The 22,151-nt window shown below is 40.4% G+C and overlaps 1 protein-coding gene across 5 annotated transcripts in view; it reads right to left on the minus strand.

Annotated features, from left to right (window-relative positions):
• Positions 1–1,105: 1,105 nt before the first annotated feature.
• RBM39 (RNA binding motif protein 39) overlaps positions 1,106–22,151 on the minus strand; it is a 29,085-nt gene continuing 8,039 nt past the window's right edge. For 3 of the 5 annotated variants that reach the window (XM_082292606.1, XM_082292608.1, XM_082292609.1), the window contains 13 exons: positions 18,142–18,207; positions 17,981–18,034; positions 16,477–16,594; positions 15,710–15,862; positions 15,032–15,169; positions 13,428–13,493; positions 12,204–12,408; positions 11,915–11,992; positions 6,290–6,322; positions 5,190–5,265; positions 4,937–5,042; positions 2,187–2,265; positions 1,106–2,096 (listed from right to left, as the gene is read on the minus strand). In XM_082292606.1, coding sequence (XP_082148732.1) covers positions 1,996–2,096; positions 2,187–2,265; positions 4,937–5,042; positions 5,190–5,265; positions 6,290–6,322; positions 11,915–11,992; positions 12,204–12,408; positions 13,428–13,493; positions 15,032–15,169; positions 15,710–15,862; positions 16,477–16,594; positions 17,981–18,034; positions 18,142–18,207 — 1,273 coding nt within the window. In that variant the 3' untranslated portion in view covers positions 1,106–1,995. Of the gene's footprint in view, positions 2,097–2,186; positions 2,266–4,936; positions 5,043–5,189; positions 5,266–6,289; positions 6,323–6,361; positions 10,347–11,914; positions 11,993–12,203; positions 12,409–13,427; positions 13,494–15,031; positions 15,170–15,709; positions 15,863–16,476; positions 16,595–17,980; positions 18,035–18,141; positions 18,208–22,151 lie in introns of those variants that run through there. The other 2 variants (XM_082292607.1, XM_082292610.1) reach the window with 2 other exon arrangements.

The raw sequence follows: 22,151 nt of genomic DNA on the forward strand, positions 1-22,151 counted from the left end.
TGAAGGTGGCCCCATTTCTGAGTTCCAGGTGTCATGGGGCAGATGCCCCCAACAGAGTAAGGGGGCCCAGGATTCAGGCAGGTCCCGTAAGAGCTGTACTCTCAGAAACAGAGCCTTTTCCTACATTCTGTTTTAGCAGGCCTACAAGGTGGTCAGCACTCCCCCAGGAGAGCAGGGGGATCACTCCTGCAACTCAGCAGCCCCAGAAGCACTGCCTACACCTGACCTAGGAAAGGGTTGTTAGTGGTGTACTCTTCCATTACTTGCTTTTTAAAACAAGGCCTCTCTCTGCTCCTCCTTTAGTTAAGGGAGACACATGAGCAGCAGCACTACCTTAACCAGCACCTGGTACAAGTGCCTTTTCCCATTTTTAAGGCAGAAACACAAATTCACCACTCAAAGCCTGTTCTCAGGTCAAGCACACCTAGAGAGCAGCTTTACTTCTTCAGCTGTTACTCTTCCCAAGATCCTGCTGTAGTATATTCCCAGCCCCTCTCCACCTTTGCCTTTTGCCTGCTCCCAGTTCCTTGATTAAGGACAGGCCCTTGCCTCACTGCAGCTCAGGCACAGCTACAGCCCCAGGGGCTGCAGAGCAGTCCTCTCCCCACACCACCATGGGAACACCAGTAGCATTGCTGCCTGCCCCACCTTTGCCCACCCCCGAGGAATGTTCTGTTCTCCCTACTCTCTGCCTTGGTCAAACAGCTTTTCTTAGTGGTTAAAAAGGCCAGGGATTGAAAGGGCAAAGCAAAGCACAGGGGCAGGCTCCCTCTAGAACCCAGACTGAAAGCCAGTGTAACTGACTCCTCCAGCCCCAGGACTTGTGAAGAATGGGGGGAATGGAGGTGGGCAGGAGGGACGGATCTCTGGCTGCCTGAGGAAGATAAGAGTTGTGGCTAGGTCCTCAGCAACCACGGCCACACCACCTGGGGGGCTGGGAACAGCTCCTGCATGTACTCTCTGAGCACATGATATCCCATGGTATACCTGGATACTGTACAGTGGGATCCCGACATCTGGTACTGCACAGCATCTGTCACCTCCAGGCCTAAGCCCACACTGCTTAAATCACACTGGGAGAGCAGAGAAATAAAGCTTCATGAAGGCCTTTTTAAGAGAATTTTATTTGAGTGGTTCTTACAAAGATTGTTGCAATATGAAAGTCTTTGATAGAAATATCAAGCTGTCTTGTCAAACACACTGAAGTAACCCAAAAATATATTTCAGAGCTCACAGAGCTTAAAAAGAGCAAAGATTATATGCAACCAGAACAAAACATGTTTCTGTATTTCCTACCCATTTTCAGACTTGGCTGAAATCCTTCAGCTCTGCCCCACTGCACACATGAAAACTCAACCGGAAATGCAGAGATGTTTTGTTTGGAAACTTAGACACACCTCACAGTATTTACAAAGAAACTTTTACAGATACAATAATCAAAAGTTACCATCAAGAAATAAAACCCTTCAATCCTTCTATTCTTACCAATTATTGAGCACAAAGCAAGCTGAGTAGCTGTCTGCAGTCAGCATCAGGTTTTTGGACTTTCCATTTATACAAAACACTAAATATGTCCCTTCATCCAGTCTCTCTCTGATATTACCCTTGAGCAGATCACTCACATTTAGTGAAATGTAAAATGTCTTTGCTGCATTAAAAGAAAGGCTCATGAAACATTAAAAATGCCATTATGTCCCATCTGCCTTTTACAGAGTACTTGTTATCTATGAGCTACTTCTCAGTTCCTACGGATCACCTTTGTCAATGTACAAGAATTACAAGGCAGAACAAGAAGTCAACAGCTTTGTATACAGTGGAAATGCTAGTTAGGGAGAATGAACACACTGCATTTCTGCTTACTTCATTTTATTTTTAAAGATAGCAGGAAGTGTACACAAAATGACATTAAATCCTTTCCTTTAGTTTTATCTAAATAAAAGATAACTCAATCTTCCTCCAAAAAATACCTATGTACAAAACTGACTAAATTAATCTTCATCGTCGAACAGGAACCAGTAGTTGGGTTGCAGTCATGGAGTCTGGGAAAAGGCTGTGGTATGTTGGAAGAGGTACATACGCTGCTGTAATCATTTTACCTAATCACAAGAGGAAAAAAATAAAAAATCAGTATTTGGTCATTTCTGTTAACAGATGACTAAATGTAGGTGGGTACAGGGAACACTCACCTGCGAACCACCTCCCATGCAACGCATTGACAGCCGCGATGGCAGCAGCGATGGAGGGACATTTGACATACACATTGCCCTGCAAGACACAACAGTGCAGCCTGTGAGGAGTTGGAGGCACTTCCCCATCACTTCCTCAGCCACCCCTGGACCTGGCTGTGACAGAGGCACAGCCGCTCCCTCAGGCATCCGCTGACATCAATCAGTAACACAGAATGAGCACAAGAGAAGGGGACAGTGGTACTGGCAGGCACTACCCCACTGTGGCAGTTGTTGCAGTATTCAATTTTTCTAAATATGATTTTGCAAGACAGCCTAAACATGTGCTTGATCTGCAGTCACTGAGCCATGGATGGCTGATCTGCTCCTGAGCCTTTTAGGGAAGGGATCTAAAGGCTCCCAATCACTAACACCATGAGAAAGAAGAGCACAAGGGGTCTGGCTGCCCCCATGGCAGCCCAGCTGCCAAGGTCTATAAAAGCCACTAACCTCAACCACATACGCTTCACTCAACATGCAAGCTCACAGCCTGGATCCCACAAAAACCCAAGCACTCCCCACTCCCCCAGATAGGAAGGACAAGCAGCACTTCAAGGGAGACTGATACCATAAAAATTCTACATGAACATCAGCATGTCTGTCGTTACTTGAAAAAGAACAGATGCAAAGGGAAAAATCCCATCCCAGCAGGGCAGGAAGAGCCTGAGATGGTTCCCAAGGTGAATGACAGACTGATCTTTGAACTTCACCAGACACCTGGAGTTTCCCATCTGCACATCAAGCACTGTGCCTCCCTAATCCAGAGAACTGCAACAGTCACATCCAACAACTTCAAGACACGCAGTAATGTGTGTCATTTTTCTGGCTGCCTGCTTAAAAATAGACCATCAGTAATACCCAAGCAGACCAAGTCTAGCTGAAACAGATTTTTCAGGAAAATAGTATATTAAGAAACTGACTCCAGCCTTCCCCTTAGCATTTTTAGTCAGTCTGTATTAACTCTTCCCACTGCCATCTAATTCATCCCCTTCTCGTGGGGTGAACCCGAACTTAGGGGCTGGTGATTAAGGCACTAAGCAATCAATAAACACACAGAGCTCTGCTCTCAGCCTCCCCCTGCAAAGGCACCCAAGCTGTTTAAATGCCCAAATGAGGTGCAGCAAAGCTGTGCTTTTCCTGAACACTCAACAACGCAGATAGGTGCGGTACATGAGCCATGCACTCGGCTGGGACTGGAACTGTTTCATCCACAACAAATCACACCCTCATAGCCAACCCAACAGCCCTCAGCATGAAAATCTTGTCTGGGACAGCGCTCTGAACACGCCCAGAATCTAAGCCTGGAAAACAGAGTAGTACAATGGAAACTGTATCAGTAGGTATTTTATATCTGGGTCACTGCAGTGCTACTATAACAAAACAGATTTCATTTTTTATGAAACATTAACTCATTACATAGTAGCTTGTAGTTTCTTCTTTTAAATCCACTTGCTAAGGTGAAACAATTTTCCAGCTCCATGTGCTCAGAACCTATGTGAGGTATCTTGAGGGCTGGTGTGGTTTTGGGGGTGGTGGTTTTTTGGGCGGTTGTGCGGTGATTTTTTTGTGTTTCATTGTTGGGGAATTTTTTTGGAGGAAGTGTTCTGGGTTGTTGGTTGGTTTGGGTTTTTTTCTGTCAAAGAACACTTCATTTTCTCTAAGTAACAAACACATTGTGGGCAAGGTTTCTGCCTCTCATCAGTCCAACAGTACAAGATCACAGCTGTGATCTTGAAGACTACAAGATGCCAGGGAAGGTGGCATCTTGTTTTATGAGCTAGACTGCAGCTCCTATCTAACCCTCTCTGTAACCCACAAGAAAGGGTTTCAGTGACATTGGGGCACCTGCACAAGACAGTGATGATTGGTGAGTGCCAAGTGCATCACCAGGGCAGAACAATCCCACCTTAAGCACACCAACCAGAATATACGTTTCGGCCTTGTACCACAGCATGGAACACAAGAGGACACTTTTAGGGTCTGATGGGTAGAAATTAATCTAACTGTGAAACCATATGAAGACTGAACTTCTATTGGGGCTGTGAATTCTTTAAAAAAAGGGTTGATCTATTTACAGACCTTCCAGAGTTTGTATGTTCTAAGAGCTGAAATACAGAGAAGAGGTAACCAGTCTGGGGATTATGTAAACATGCTGAATTCAGAAGAAAAAGATATTCACCTGTTTAAGACCCAGGTATGAATCTGAAATTCAGTCAGCAGCAGCAGTCTTTCTCTTCCCTGTTGTAACTCCAGGCCCTCAGACTGCCCACTACAAGGCTTTTAACGCCATGAGTGACCACAACTGTTCCTAAGCATGGGATGACGCACACATTTACCTGCACACCGTAATGTTCTTGGAACAAGGGCCCTTTCTGCTGAAGCCTGTGCTCTAGAAAGAGGAAACTAAGTCCATGACTTGCAGGAAAGGCAGAGCTTAAGGGAAATGCCAAATGCCTGAACGGGTCACTGCTCTCCTACAGGAACTTCAGCTGGGTAAACCTGCAAGAGCAGCACCAGAAAGCTGCTCATACCCACATCCAAGTTACACACAATGATTCACAATAGGAGGAACCACCTACATTCTGCACAAACTAAGAAATTTTGGCTCAGTTTAGGAAAAAGTCCTGAATTTGTAACGCTCCCCCTAGACAAAAGAGAGCAACAGAACTCCTAACATCTGCTCAGTGTGTCCCCCTCGGAACCAGGCATACCTGAGCTGAGTTTTTGTCAACGTAGATGTGGATAACTCCTCCATGTTTGTTACATTCCTCAATCACATCATCTTTAATTTCTGTGTCCCAGCCAGCTTCTTCTTCACTATATAAGGAAAGGAAAAACAGGACAGAGATATCACTCAGACAAAATCCACCCCCAAAACCTATTAAACCCACCCCTGCAACATTCTGATTTCTTTCTTACATGTTAAAGTCACTGACAAATGCCAGACAATGGTAAATCACTTACGTTTGAGGATTAAACATGTTGGAAAGCTGGAAGCACTGTGTTGCAAGTGGTTGTACAGAAGCAGCTGCAGCCAGAACTGTTGTAATGGGAAAAAAATCCATTAGCATATTTAAGAATCTGCTATGCAGGGCTCTAATTTATTCAGCATAAGAGAAACAGCTCTGACTAAACAAATTGAAGGCAGGAAAGCAAAACTCAAAACCAGACACTAATAATGATAGATACATTTAAATAAATCAATACAAAAACCAGCACATTATGAATCACAGTTGAAGCTGAAAAGTGAAAATATAATTGTGTACATTGATTTTGGCAGATTTTCAATTTAAACATTAAAATGCAGGCATCTTCATTTGCATCTAAAATGTCTGCCTGAGTTGTATGTCAGCAGCACCTTTAATGTTTTGCTCCTCATGGAAGCCCAGCAGCAGCTCAGGACAGCACTACCTCAGCTGACTGCACAGCAAAGGACAGACACCTTGCGGAATTCTTAAAACCTGTTTTAAACATGTTGAATTATGCTTCAATAGTATACTTGCTCTTTAATCCCTTGAAAATGCAGATTGTAGGAAGCATTTGACAACTGAAACTGCTCCTTCCCTCTAACTATGAAATTATTACTTGTCATTTACTGCTGCTCATCATCCCAGTACATTGTATTAAATGCTGCCCCACAGGCTGCCCTTCCATAGGCTTCAGGCTTCTGTCAATGGAGCTGCAATAAGAGCCCCCCTTTCCCATATACTTCAGACATTAAGGGTTGTGCAGTCAGATAATGAGCAACTCAGAGACAGTAAATCCAAAATCCTGGTTCTCAAATGACCCCTCTCTAAGGGAGGGAAAACACTCCTACCCAATCACAGATATCAACCCACACATTTTCTTGGACTAACACATGCCTGGGGAATGTTACCAACACTGGAGAAAATGCTACAAAGAATTTTCAGTCAAAAAATCAATCACAGCATGACTCCCCACAGACACTTAACTAGCAGGATACAATTTCTCAGGTACGGGCAAATCCTATACCAGAAGCATTTCAGCTACAGAGACCTGTAATAAAACCTACTAATTACAAGTCATATCAAGTGATCATTTACCTTCATTCTGCTGAGACAGTCTCGTTTGTAAATCTAAAGAAAAATACAGAGAAGTTAATTAGTATGCTTGCTAGCATCACTATATCATCACCTGCCAGCCAGGTTGTTCAGCCTGTATTTCTGTGGTTAAGAGCTTATTCCAGTATCTCAACCCAGTCTCACTGTTCCTCTCTAGTTGTGAAGTTTCACTAATTTCAGCTTGTCTCCTGGAATATTCTGTCCTTGACAGATTCCATGACCACAAAGCATTTCAAAGAGAAACAATCCCTAAAAAGGACAGACATGACCATGTCCTTTAATTCAGTGTATCACTCCCAGCTTGCTTTTGCTGTGATTGAACTCTTTACAAGACATGTTTTATTCCATGAGAAAATAATGACAGCAATTTTGACACGCTTTACAGGTTTGACATCTTTACTACCAGAAAGCAGTTAAGCACACAGCTATCCAAACCTAACATTCTTAAAGCAGTTATCAAATTTCATTTCAAGTAGAATAAGGCAATACTTCATCTGCTATCCTTTCATACAGATGGCATAATGATACAAGTAACTTTGGTATTTTTCAAATTCAAAACGTTTTCAAGTGTTCAGAACACGTAATTTGCCTAGAAAACATTTACTTGTTTAACAACATCATTATTTACTTGTTTAACAACATACACTTATCCCAATTCTAAGTGGTAAGAGCAAACAAATGCAGACTTTGTAGCTATTCCAAGCACATGACTTCAATACTTGACATCTTTGAACTAACAGAAAACTTCAGAATCCAAGAACTGAAAGCATAAGCCCCTTCAATAATGGTTCCATTTAACAGACACTAGGTGTGAGAAGACTGAAGCAAACCATCACCTTAATCCACTCATTTAGAGAGTGACAAAGTGATGAGCACCAAGTAAGCTTCCAAGCTTACCTGGAAATACCTGAATGCACCAGGTATCAACACACTTTTTCCCTTTCTAATAAGATTTCCTCCACAACACTGAAGAACCAACAGGAGTAAATGTTTGTTTTCTCTAGATTTTCCTCAAGTGCCTTTCCAAGTGCCTTGCAAAAACGAATACATATCAGGAACCATACTGAAAACAAGAGCTGGAAGGAGCAAGCTCTGAAGGCTGAGTTGTAAAAAGAGCTGGCTATATTTCACTTTTCCATCCAGATCTGAAGACAGGAAGTCCTCACCTCCATAGAATGAGAAATATCACCATAGCAAAGGCTGCCTTAGCCTGTATTCTCTGCAGAAACTGCATGGTTTTGGCCAAATCTGTAACTAATTACCTAGTTAATTAATACTCAGACCCTTTTGAAAACAAAGGTATTTAAAAAAAAACCCGCAAATCTCCAAACTCTCTCAATTTAGATGAGGACAGACACTTTTTCCTCTGCAATTCCAATCCATCATGTCCAGCTGAACTTGTCTACGTAGGTCAGCCTGGGGCTCTAGAGACAAATGCTCCAGAATTCCTGCACCAAACGTGGTAAACCTGCTTATATCACCAACACAAATTCTGTTCAGGGTCAAGTAAGATCTGTTCTAAACACAGCAAAGTCAGCTACCACTGTCTTGTGCAACAGTTTCATAGGTTAATTATCTACCACCTTTGTAACATAATCCCCTGCCCACCAGATCTTTTACCAACTAACCGGATTCTCTTGTTGCTCATGACTGAAGAATGGTCCTTTCCTCTCACTTCTAAAATCACTCCGAATTAAGAAATTCATTGTCACTCTTTACTGTCAACTCGTGTTTCCCTACATGCAGTTTTGAATAGTATGCGGAAACTAAAATTAATACATCTGTCTAATTCAGGTCAATTTTTCAGTATGTTCTTATATATCACCTCTGAGAGCAGCAAGTGTAGCATGATAGGAGTGCATGGTTAGCATAGAGAGAAAGCAGAAATACAGACTATCTATCAAAACATTTTGTGTCTTAAAACAGTAAGTTTATTTTTAAATCCAGATGGCTTTAAATAGGCCAAAGCCTGCCAAGTATTGCCCAGTGTCCCGAGTCATTACTTAGAAGGTAACAGAGACCAAATCGAGGCCCAGGATGATAATACCTATCCTTCCTCTTTTGCAGAACACCATCACAATTTTTTTCATAAACAGATAGCTCCTTCCACAAGTAAGGAATGTTTTGTCCCACAAAGCATTAGAAGAATGTTCTATAGGCCGATTATTTTAAATTTATTGTGCTCAGACAGAGAACAGCTAAAACTGTTCAGCTTCAGGGTTTTTTTCCCTGCTAGAATTTTCTCTATAGGAATAATGGACAAATTCTCAGGTCTCCCATAAAACTAATTCTTTACCTTCCCTATTTTGATTGACCCCCTCTTGAACATGGATTATCAGAAGTGTTTGTGGATGCATACACTACACCTCAGATACTCAGGCGTGCCTGCCTCTAGGAACACGGCTGATATTTTAACAATGCATCATGCTGCCAGGTCATATTCTGGCACCGATAAATTGAAGTACTTAGATATTTTTCTCCTCCTTGGCCATTCTTCCACTGCTAAGCTCCCAGACTATGTGACTGGAATTTGATTCAACCCTGAAGAGGTGAACAATTTACAACACCCCAAGAATCTCTTATCGACAGCACCTATGCATTTATTCACCTCATTCCTACCGCTGACCATTTTCATTCATGTAAATATTACACAAGACCAGCCCAACACCTGAACTGTGGCTTTAACAACAGCCTCCAACTTTCCTAGCTTTTGCCTGTAAAAAAAAAAAATCCTTCTTTCTCTGAGCCAGCTTCTTGACACACCTTGTACTTCCTTTATTACCCACTTCTCCAGTTTAGTAACTTCCAAATGACAGGAGTCCAAGGATCAGCAGGAAGAGAGTTCTACTACTGCTCCTCCTCTGCCTAGAAAAGGCAGTTTTATCAAAGACTCTTGGTCTTTAAATGCCGTTTCTGTCAGTATATATTATCAAAGCCATACTTTGATAATATTCTCTAGTTTACCCTTCTTTAGAATAACTTCTGAAGGAGCAAAGTCTAGTCAGTAACAGGTCCAGAATCTGGCCAGACAGTTCCTTCAAGTGTACGTAATTTAGAGTTACATGTTTCAGCTATATACCGTATCATGGACTTAACATGTTTATTAACAATACCAAAGATGAGACCTCATGTTTCACAACATGTATTCCCTCACTCATTTCATGTCAGTTTTACTCCTCTGAACTGTTTACATTAGCCTCTTTTAGATTCATTTCTACCTCAGGAACCATCTTCAGTTTTTTTGAACTACATATTCGTAGCGTACCTTCCTCAAATTCCAAACTTTATGACCAGTGTCCCCACTACAAACTGAGGCAATTAAATACACAGAAACTTCTTGGGAGTAGTTTTTCATCCACCTGAGTCCCACTTCCTTTTTTTTTTTTCTTTAAGAGTTGATAAACCTTCATCTATTGCTTTCATGACTTTTATATTGTCTAACTCAATCTGACTGTTGACAGACCATTATCAATTATCTTTTTATCTGTTTTCTGAACTAAAAACACTATTTTATTCTCTGTCCCTTTTCCCTATTCTTCACAGGCTGTGTGGTCATTCCTTATTTCTTCTGAGGTAGCTAATCACCCAGGTTTAGTGTGGAGCCCACACTAACAGGACTTTTTCTTCTTTCTGTAGAATACAGACCCAACACAGCATTAGCAATGTGAAACACAAGAAACTTTTCACATCCTGCCTGTTCAAACACCCAAGTTGCTCAGACCAGATGACTTAATTGCCTTGTTTCTTCAACCATCAGTTAGACCTGTTTGTGTATCCTTCCATTTAAACGTGAGCAACTCATGATCCCTCAAGTCAATGGTCATTTCTATTCTCATCCATAACATCTTCATTACTTACCAAATTGAGTTTAAAATAGCATCCCCTCTTCATGAGTCAGTGAGTGTTTGATGAAGAAATTTGTCGGATATCACATCCAGGAATATCTGGGCCCCACCATTATTACTAGCAATTCTTCTCCAATCTGTATCGGGGAAGTTAAAGTCTCCCACAATGACATAATTCCTGGTAGTAATTTTCTCTAACAAGAGTAAAGAGATCTTTAATCCATAACCAAATCTCACTTTGGGGATAGCTCATGACTCTACGGCAGCAAAAATTTTTATGTTTTTCTGAAGTTACTTAAGTTGCACATGTCTGCATTATTCCTTTTGTACAATACAAGTGGAATAAACAATGTTACCCCTACCGCCTTTATTTCTACATTTGCTAAACATGCATCTTCTTCAAACACCAGTATTCAGCCTCATCATTTATTTCTCCACAGCCATGTTTTCTCATGCTGATTCCATGCCACCTGAACCATTCCGCTGTGTCAGATGGTTTTGGCCATGTTCTTGATTCAGTGAGCTTGGATTTTTTTGACCTTGTTTGTTATAAATGGCAGGGATGAGAAGGACTGGTGTTATTTTAAAACACTACTCTCATTTCTAATTGCCTACATGTGTTTCTACACAAAACTGCCACACCACTTTATAAACTGCATTAATGTTGATCTCATTTCAGTGGTGGTTACCTTTCCTTCTTTTTCTGGACCAGACACACTTTTTTCTCACCACTGTACCTTTTTCATCCTTCTCAGACAACTGACATTTTTCTGTCACTAGCCAGTTCCTTTTCCTTCCAAGGGTACATGTCTAGAACAACTCTATCATATTCTTTTTGCAACTGCCTACAGCTTCACATGTATGCTCTTCTTAAGACTGCACCTGACCTTCAGTAATATGATTCAGACCTATCTTACTAAGTCTGAATCATTTCCATCACAAGCTCTGCTGGAAGGCAAACAGCAATGCCACCTTTTCTTTGCTACTTTCCTTACGCTTCCCACATGTTCCAGCATCGGGTTATTTGTGACATTCAGATCTTTTCTACTGCTATAACAGTTTCATATCCTTTGTTCTTAGTATTAATCAAAAGTAGCAAAAAAAAAGTAACCTTCAGGGAGGTTACTCACTGCTCCTAGTTCTGAAGACCCCATGAATAGTTTGTTTTGCTGGCCAGCTATGAGCTAAGCAGCAGCAATCACATCCCTCAGCCTTATTCCAGCATACCCACCTGCAGAACACACATCCAATTACAGCCAAATCCAAGCAACACACATATTCCCTGACATAAAATGTCAAGTGTCTTTCCTCACCAGGACACATGCTGTAAAAACACTGCTGCCATCTTTGTGATGTGTCCCCCATGAAGTCCTAATAACCTTCCTGCCCCTTGTACAGCTCTGGTTTTTCTAAATGGGTCAATCCCCTTCCAGTTCTGAGTCTGTCACTTTTAAAAGTCAACACTTATACTGCAGTAGAACATACAAATCCTCACTAGCACAGAGAATAGTAAAGAGATAAAGGTTTGGGATGAAAACCAGCAGATTTGGGAAAATATGCAAAGTGAATCACACCCATCCAAATTGTGATATACTCCTACTAGTAATTTGCTTATGGATTTGCAGTGTTTTACAGTTTGTAAAACATGCTGCAATACCTGTGTTCTCATTTTAAAAGATCAAAAACCATAGTTAAGTACCTCTTGTCTCAAATTTATAAAGTAATTTTAAAACATATATATATATAGGTCATCATTTCTTACCTGTCACAGCTCCAAAGGCCAAAGATCCACTCATCTGCAGAGCCTGCTGTGCAGCTGGAGGAATCTGCAAACCAGTACCTGGAACAGAACACAGAGACCTTGGAGCAAACCTTTCACTCAGTTAGGGATGCAGTAACAGAAGTATCAGAAATCTTCACTGTTAGAAGACAAAAAATACCACACATTTAGAAGTTTCATACATTTATCCTAACAGTTCTGTGGAGTGTTTTAATTCAAATTCTGCAAACTTCTGTAAGTTCACACACTTGTTATTCAACATTACACATACCTTCTGCAAGTCTTGCCATCAGCTGAAGGCGACCAGTTGTTCCCAAGTCAATTCCAGTCCGTTCCAACTCATCACTGTCCAAAAATGAGCTAGCACTGGAAGCATCAGTACGCTCAGTTACATGTCCAACTTTCATTGGCCTCCCAGCCAGCTCAAATCCATTGAGTTGTTCCAGGGCCTTTTTGGCACACTCAGAGTCTGAGAACTGTAGATTGAAAAAACACAAATTCAGTAATACCACCTACAGGATTCAGCAACACTTCTACTGTATGTAATATCCACAATTACGCAAATAGGAGAAACTCTTTAAGATAATAGCAACAAGCTCACGTAAATGTGCTCTGTAGTTTTCATTTAAACCAAACACACGCATATTTTGGTATTTGCTTTCTCATAGTTAGGTACTACATATTTAAACATATTGCTGAAGTTACAGCATCTAGAAACTGCAATCAACAAAAGCCATGGCTGCAGTTCTCTTTCAAGAGTGACACTCACTTCCTTTGAAACCTTGTAACTGCCATGGTATTTACTGGTTATTCCTAAACAGATGTTCTGCTTTATGCTGCGAAACATCAAAATAAACATACAAGCATTTTATCAGTGTTAAAACCGTCAAGTATGAACTATATAGTAAGTTTGGTTTCATTTGTGTCCACGTGCCAGAGGTCCCAGCTGAGACTTTTTTCCCCATGACAAATTGCCAGGTCAGTCAAGAAACTCAAGTTCACAAAATTGTGTACCTGAGGGTAAAGAGGAAAGATGTTTTCAACTGAAAGTTTCAGCCTCTAAAATTTTATTTCCCCTAAAAAGCTCAAATGCAATTATTTTCAGCTATAAAAAACACCAGTCTTCACTAGTGTCTTTGCCTGCAGAAGGTAGCACTTGCTTTAGCAGGCACTGATTACAAAGGAAACTATTCCTATCTAAACACATTCATTGTTCATTCACAACACCCAGACAACTTTCAGAAACAAAGAAAAAGGCCAGTGCTGCATCCTGCAACATGACACTTCTAACATGAGACCTACAGAGATATAAAGTTGCAATTTAGTAGCTACTATGTATATGCAACAAATATAGGTTATGCTTTGTGTATTATGTTTCCATTGCTACTATACAGCCACACAGATATACACAGAAGGTTTATATATAGAGATACTCTCCTACATGGGAAGGTTACACTCAGAAATTGTCTAAGAAAGCTGGCAATTATAGTCATACCGTGATGAATCCATATCCTTTTGAGCGTCCAGTTTCACTGTCCATCATGAGCTGAATACTTTCAATCTAAAGGTAAGAATAAAGCTACTTATTATCAGATATTTTGGAACAAGCCCCGAGATACCAGAACACAACATGAAAACAGCCCTGTCAAATACACATACATGAATATGAAACTACTACTTTTATTTTTTTAAATCAGTTTCTCATTCCTTCCTCATTTCAAAATTAATATACAGACAGCTAAATAGGTACTTGGATAATAAGACAGAAGCAGGTAAACGTAAGGGTTTTGAGCTCAGCTACAGGCAGAGGGTTGGTCCTGATGCAGAAGTCTAGCAGATAATGAGCACGCAGACACGATCAGATCCTATCAAACACACTCATCATAGCACCTCTTGTAAAGCTGAGAAACCCTGTTTTACAAGCTAAGAAAAGCAGTTTGCATGACTGACCAGGGTCTTTAAGAAACAGCTGTATATTTTAATAACTATTGGTATATGGGAGCTCCTAGAAGTTTACAGTTACTGAATTTAAAACATATTGCTGAGTTACCCATTAGCCATAAAGTAGCATTGGGAAGAACTGGACCATATGGAATAAGAAGGAAAGATATTCACAGCTCTCCATGTAAGCCTCCTAAACTACCTTAATCCTACTGCCAGACCTTGAGGAAAAAAAAAACCCACCCCAAACCACAAGAATAACAGCCACACATCTGGATTAAAATTTAATCAATTGTAGCAATTTTCCAAGGTTTTGCACAAGAGATTTAAAGGGATACTGATTCTGAATACAGCATGTGAAAAGCATTGCTACGAGTTTGAGGCAGAGTTCATATTTAAAGAAAGCACGCAAAAACCTCCAACATTAACAGACTTCTTTTTCCCTATTAAGAAGCATATTGAGTATCTAACTTTTCCCCTATCTAAATTATATATACCCCAGTACCATAGCACAGTAGGGCTAACATGTATTATATCTCCACTGGAAACTTCAGATTTTATCCGCTCACTTCCATAATTCTCTCTATATAAACTTACTGCCGTGCTGCATCCTGCAGCCCAATGCTCAGGAGTGAGAATGGGCCCAAGTCAGAGCTGTACAGGACACACTGCTAGTTCATGGTCTTAACATAAGCAAAAGCTGCAGCAAAAAGTCCTCAGAAACAGATGACAGACAGTACTACACTCAGAGACCTCAGCTCTGTATTTTGTGCTTTAACCTGAGAAATGGGGCTCCCATTCACAATCCTGGGAGGGAAAGATACTACAAGCTGCCGGAGTGGGATACAACACAGGGAATTTGTTTGGTTTGGTTTTTTTTTTTCCCCGTTCCTTAATTTCAGGTATTCATTGAATTCTGAGCTTCGTAAGAAACCATTCGTATTCACTGGACACCATCACAAATCCAAGTTCTCATCTGCCCTCCAACACTACCCACATACCTAAGGCCTGTGGATGCATGGGCACAGCAGTGCAAGAAAGCAACAAGTGTTTTGTGAGTACGAAGCTGAATTATTTCCGGAAGCTGCCAGTGCTCTACAACTAAGCTACGTTTTTCAAATAAACTACTCTAACACAACATGCCAAATTAAAGTTTACCCTGCCAAATGGCTCGAAGATTCCTCGAAGCATATCTTCAGTTATGTTGAAGTGTAATGATCCCACATAGAGCCTCATAGGACCAGCACTGCCCTTCTGCAGATTATTTGCCATTGCTGCTGCTCGGTTTTTCTCTGCCTAAGGAGAAAATAATAATTCACCTTCTATAAGAAATTAATAAAAACCCCTAACATAAGAAGTCTGTATCTATCAAATCAAAACTGGAAGATTCACCAAACAAACAGAAGCTGTTGCATGATCTGCAGTCTATTCATCAGACTCAAACTTAGGAGCTACAAAACCCAAGACCATGACGAAGTACAGAGAAGAGATTCCAGAAGCCTTTAAAGTGAACAACTTCATGCAGAATTCTGGCTTCTACCCAGTAAATTAATCTGGAAAGCATACACAATATAGCTTTCAATTCTGTAACACTTAAAATTACTACTACTTGCTTAAGATCTGTATTTTCCTAATGCCTTTATATAACTTTGAATCACTTTAATTTGCCTATTATCTCCAGGAAACAAAAGTCCATTTATAACTAGCTTAAATAATCATCCTTGTTAAGGTTTTCCAAACATTCAGTGGTAACCAAATTTTCAAACTTTAAGTTTCTCATCAAGATACAAGAGGTGTAACTCTGCATGAACAAAAATGAGGTTTACAATTCCTTACCTGTGATGCCTGTACTATGATAGGTACACCCAGGACTCTCTGTCCAGTCAGTCCTATTGCCAGGGGCACTGAACTAACATCAACAAATTCAACATAAGCAATTCCCTTTGAACGTCTGGAATTTCTGTCTGAAATCATTCGCACATCACGAACCTGAAAGGCAAGAATAGAGATGGAAATACTTTTAGAGATAAAGGAAAAAGCCTGATGCAGCCTATTTCTCAGATAGGTATTAATACTGAGAATTATTTGACGAGCCAATGGCTTTAATTATGCTGAAAAATCTACAGCAGCATACACCTTTTTTAACAAACATATCCCAGAGGCAAGCTAGCATTAAAGCTGCTGTTTGAAGTCAATATAGTAAGTGACAGAACTTGAAGCACTCTAATGCTTTACACCAGAACCTTACAGCTGATAGAACAAATGAAGTTTATCCAACTTAGAAGTTACATGAATATTCAAATTACACTGTAACTGAAAAACCTATCTGAAAAAAGAAAATATGAAAAATAAAGTTGTTTGGGTCAGAATTGCATCAACATCTTTTGCCTCATATCACATGAACAATGAGCTACTAAGAAACTACATTTTCATGTTCAAAGCTTTTAGTACTTAATTCATCATTAATCCCCCTTTGCACAGATATACGAAGCTCCAGAAAGCCACACGCTTACAATTCTGAAAAAATACCAATCTTGTACTCAAGTTGTACTAGGACAGCTTGAGGCAGTATTCAGAATCATTTTAACTTCCCTATCACCTACCTTCCCTACTGTAGAGAAAAATTCTTCCAGGTCTCTTGGTCGAATTCTCGCAGCCAACTGCATGCAGAACACTGTTCGAGCATCCCTCTCTTCAGGGGTAAGATTATCAATAGGTTCTCTGGAAAGAGTAAAGTTCAGTTAAAAAAATAAGCTGAATTAAGTTAATTCCTATCTGGACCGCACATGAAACACTAAATGATCAGTACTTCACAGTCTGATGGGAAAAAACATGCCTGCTGTATTAAAAATGCAGACTTAAGAACTGAAGGGAATACCAAATATTAACATGGTAAATTGTTTACTTTTATAACATGACTGAATATCCTATTTCAACTGTGAGCATCAAATACGACTGAAAAATTCTGTTTTACGTACAGAAGCCCAAACTAAACAGAGGTACCATTTTGCTACTGTCCAGAACTGGTACCACGTACCATTATGGAGCTTGCATGTCCTTTTCATCAAAAAAGGACAAGAACACAAAGGCAAACGGGGTGAACTAGCACAGATCAGCTGTTCAAATTCTCAGACAAGTAGTGTGAGCTAGGCTATGCCAACTCACATCTCGCATTTACCCAGTCACTTTAGAGTCACTACAGCCACCGCGTAATACTGACATCCACGTAAATAAACTCCCAGTCCCCATTTCATAGTTTCAGCTTGTTAACCCATAAAAAACTATGAATAGTGAATAATTACTTTGATCCTTGACACATTAAGAACTAGAATAATTTTATTTCAATACTGAACTGTTAGCTGAAATTAGATGCACCACTTTGAACATATCAAAGCTTTCAATCTAAACAAATGTGACTTGTACTCAAGTACAAGTTACACAAGAAGTAGCATGGTGGATCCTGGAATGAGTTTCCAGCCATGTAGTATGTATTATCGTTAATATAATTACACAGATATTAATCACAAAGAATCCACAATAAAATTTTAAACTGAATTATCTCAGTAAGAGTTTGCCAGTCATTGAAAAACAAAATGAGATTGGTTAAATTTAACTGCATTAATGTAAGAGAATAATCTCATTAGCAGCTATCTAAATCCTATTCCCTTAAATGAGAAGCCTAAGAATGGATAAGCAGATCCTGGATTGCAGAGGCATATAGCCTCTCTACAAATAACACAAATAAATACTGAACAGCAAAAAGAAGCATTTGTACTTTTCCATTCCATACTCTAGATTATTAAGTACAATTTAGCAGAAAAGCTAATTTAAATCACAATCAATGAAAAGAAGATTGAGAATACAGAAACCCAAAAAACAAACAAAGCAAAACTTGTTTTGCAAACTGACATTATTTACAACCTTTTATGACATGGGGAAAAAGCAACGTATTATCAATGTTCTTCTCTCACTGGCTTCCTGAATGAATTCCAGCACCACTTAGGAGTATAAGCTCAAGAGCAAGTAGTCATGCATTATTTCACCATTACTTTTCCAACTCCAACTGGACAAAAACAAACAAACCCAAACACACATAAAGAGTCATACCTAACAGGGCTTTTGTCTTTTCTGAAAGGACTTTTGCTTCTGGAGCGACGTCTGCTAAAAAGAAAGATCAACAAATTACAAGAAAACCTTCAAATATACCACCCCTGATTCTAAACAAAACCTATTAATGATGTAATGAAAAACAAAGAAAAGTCAAAAACCTTAATTTGATGCTGTGAGGCAGACCGATCTTCCCTCTGATGGCACTGTTGAATTTTGGACCAGAACTATGGCAGAAGAAAAGACAAGACACCTGAGTACCTGAATTCAAGACTTTCTGTCTGTACTCACATTACACTGCAAGCACTCACCCACCCTTGCATCTGAACTAGTCAGCATTTCCATTAGCATCACCCACAGCATGCATAAGATTATCAAGAGGTTATCAATACATGCCAGATCATAAGGCACAGAATATGATCCCCTCTCACTTTCACCTACATCACAAAATCCCAGAATATGCAGGACTGTTCATGAGCCAGTCAGTCATAGCACATTTGTACATAAAAACTATTCCGAGCTACAGTTACTGTTGTAACCATTTTCACCTGTTTTTTTGTCCACATGCAAGTTCTACGCAGCAATGACTGCAAAGGATAACGCTCATGGCCTGGAACTCGGCCTCAGAGCTGTATGCCAAGTGGTGCCGGCAGGATTACTTGCTCAAGTGTAACATTTTAAAGTCGAAAGTTACATGAAATTTAAGGTGCAAGAGGAAACCAAAGTGGATCCCTGCAGACACCTGCAAGGGATACATTCACTAACGTTGTCTCAGCTCTCACCACTAAAGCGCTACAAATATATAAATGAAGCTTCCTTAAAGTTCCTAATGGCCGCCAAACCACAGAAGCAGTGAACCCAGCAGTTAGCTGTATACAGACATGTAATCACAAAAGGAATCCAATCTCTTGACTGAATCTAATTTAATTCTCCAGGCGTCACAGAGTCTGTTTGAACAAACTGTAATCTGCCCTTTGCTTCCATGTTAAGGACAGTCCTCTCGCTAGTTAATGGGGCACACAGGAACAGACTGTGACACGAGCAGTCAGATTCGTCCTATCGCATTCTTCCTGAATTTGATCTCCTGGTAGAGAGTTGTTCAAAAGGCAAAGAACAACACCTGTTAACATTCTTCCTGTATCTCCACCAAGCGCAGAGGCACTGCTGCACAGACTGAATGCTGTGCACTGGGCTTTGGCTTTCCATCTGTACACAATTGATTCTTTCTGCTGTGGCTACAAATTGATGGGAAACACCCTGAAAGACATGGCAGGCTGAAGACATTAAGTAGTCTTTCACTAAATCCATTTGGCCAGGCAATTTGTCTGAAAAACGTCTTCTTGCTCCTCAATGGAGCAGTAATGCTTATAGTTAAACTCAGCATCCACCACAAGTAGGAAGATGCCCGTTTTTTAAACATGTCATGACACAGGTGGAAGTAGTGGGCCAAGATCCAAAACCGTGCTGGCCAGGTTAAAGCAAGGGAAATATGGCCCTGTACAACACTGGAAAAAAAAAAATAAAGAAAAAAGACCATTTAGAAACTACTTATTAAGAGAAGATAACTACTTATTAAGAGAAAATAAGACATAAAACACAGGCACATGTTGAGATGAGATCACTATCGATCAAAACCAGACTTTTTTTTGCCTAGAATAAATTATTCAATTTTCTGCTCAAGTCCAGACAAATTATTGCTGGGAGTGTCCATTCAGAGTCTTCAATACCTATGGCACAGCCGCCAAAAGCTGCATCTGGAAATACTGGTACTAGTTCCAGAGGCTAGCTTCTTATCAGACACGGGATTACCTTGCACCTTCCCATCTGATGTAAAACATGGTGCTCTTCATTTCAATTCAAATGCAGCCAAACAAACCAATTACAGTGACTCCAGAATACTAACATGCAGACCAACTAAACAATAATAACTACTTAAGACCATGAGTTTTCAAGGAAACAATAAAAGGAATCTTGTATTTGTCTAAACCTAATGAAAAACAAAACCAAAACACAAACAACTGAGAAGTAACAGTTTTCAAATACAGGCACAAGCAGGGGGCTGGGGGGGGAGGAAGAGGAAAAAGGGGCAGGGAAAACCCACAACCCACCACAACTCCAAAAGTCTCCATTTTCACTCTTGACTAGTACCATCTCATTTACAAACTCCATGAGAGCAACATTAAGAAATCCCAGACCACTGGAACAGACCAAGCAGAAAGCTGCCTGGGGCGAGGTGAGAGTCCAAGTTACCTTCTCAAAATCCCTTTTCAATAGTATTCTCCCTGTGTTTTTCTAGTGAGACTTGCTTGTAAAGCTGTGGATTTTAAGTTTCTTCTTTGCTTCTACTGTCTACAATTGTTGCCCAGTTCCTGCTAACCTGTACAGAAGCACCAAGTCACAAGCCATTAATCTCTATGTCTAGGAGTCACCTTCCTTGTAAGCCAAAGTCCTGTGTGCAGCCAAAGCACACACTTTCACAAAACCTATGTGATGCCACATGGCCCAAAAATGGTCAGGTCAGAAGACAGCCAGCAAATTATCAGCTTTTACCTGCTCATTCATATTCAAGACTTTGACAAAACAATGCCAGACAAGGCAAACTTTGGCTAACAAAGTCCAGGAGAATCACAATGAACTCTGAGTCGTCATGTAATAAACCTGTTTTCCTAACAGCTTTGTCTAAATTCTTGGTTTCAGAATAGAAATAGGATGGTCTAAGTGACTTCTACTGTATGGGCCAGGATTTGCCTGACAGATGTCTAAGCAAGACTACTCAGTCAAGTTCTTTCTCCTAAGAGACCTAATGATACAGCTATGTAGCACTTAAGGGACAACATACATGAAAATAACATTAGAAAAAATACCCCTGTGAACACTAAGCAATTGAAGCCAGTCACCTAATTTTAAAGTAGTAAAACATTTTACCACAACCTCAAGCCTAAAGTGACAAACTTGAAGTTTTCAGGTTCTCTGTAGCACCCTCTTCTTTTCCTTCAGAATCACCTATACTACTTCTCTCACTGTTGCTGAGACTCCTCCTAACTGCTCCCACCAGCAAAACCATCTCAGTTTGCAGATATCAGCTTGAAAAAGAGCCTTTATAAAGCTAATGAGAAAGACCACAAAGAGGAGGAAGAGTAAAAAATAAGATAAAATAGAAGGCATAAAGCATTTTGATCTAGGTGCTGCAGTCAGCTACAACCCTGCCAGCATAACTCCAACCCAGAACTACCAGAACAGCCCCACAAGGAGAAATTCCAGAAATAAATTCTCCAGCCAGCAAGAGTACTCTGGCAGTCACTTTTGAAACACTGAGCTATGGCACTGATACAGAGAAGACTTCTTCAAATGAAAGCCCAGTTTTGGTAGATCCAAAGGTGGCTGGTGATGGGGAAGGCTCAATTGCCAAAGTTTTTGTCTCCCTGAAATTCAGCACCTGTTATACAGATTTAAAGGTGGGTCTCTGCATTTAAAGAGCCTGAACAGGAAATGAAGAGCTCTCCACAACCGCATCTTCTGAGGTCCTTCTCTTTCACACCTTTTGAGCCAAAACAAGAGTTTTGGAATCACATTAGCATGTTTATCACTTTAACAGGACCATCCATCATCTACAACTGAGTAACAGCAACTGCTTGCTGACTGCCAACAGTGAACACCCAAGCTTCTGGGATACAGGCGCTTGCCCTGTACCAGTCTTCCACTAACCCATCTAAACACACTAGAATTCTACTTGGTTAAATGAAAGCAACAATTTGGCAACTGAAGCAGAGAACAAACTATCAAATGAATAAGCACAACTATGTATCCTCAGCGCATACTAGATTATCTCTGTTTCTTGTTCACTGCGCCTCAACACCAGAGAAATCACCCAGAACAGCTATGGAAGAGTGTCAGAATAGCAAAAAAGACTCCTTGTAACCATTTACCTTTCTGGCATAACATATCTCAGTGCATTAAAACAGGCATGGGTTATTGTAGTAACATCAATACTTTCAACCTCTGCTTGAGGAAATCATTTTGGAAGACCAGAATACTGGAACTCCCAAATTTCTCCAGGTGAAAAACCACCTCACCCAGCGACAACTAGAAAAACAAAGAACAAAATCCTCCAACATAGCTGGGAGAATGCAGCAAGCCCCAATTACAAGATGAGACAAAGGACATCCTCGTC

The sequence above is a fragment of the Coloeus monedula genome (assembly GCF_965178545.1).
Source record: "Coloeus monedula genome assembly, chromosome: 17".
Classification (NCBI taxonomy): Eukaryota; Metazoa; Chordata; class Aves; order Passeriformes; family Corvidae; genus Coloeus; species Coloeus monedula.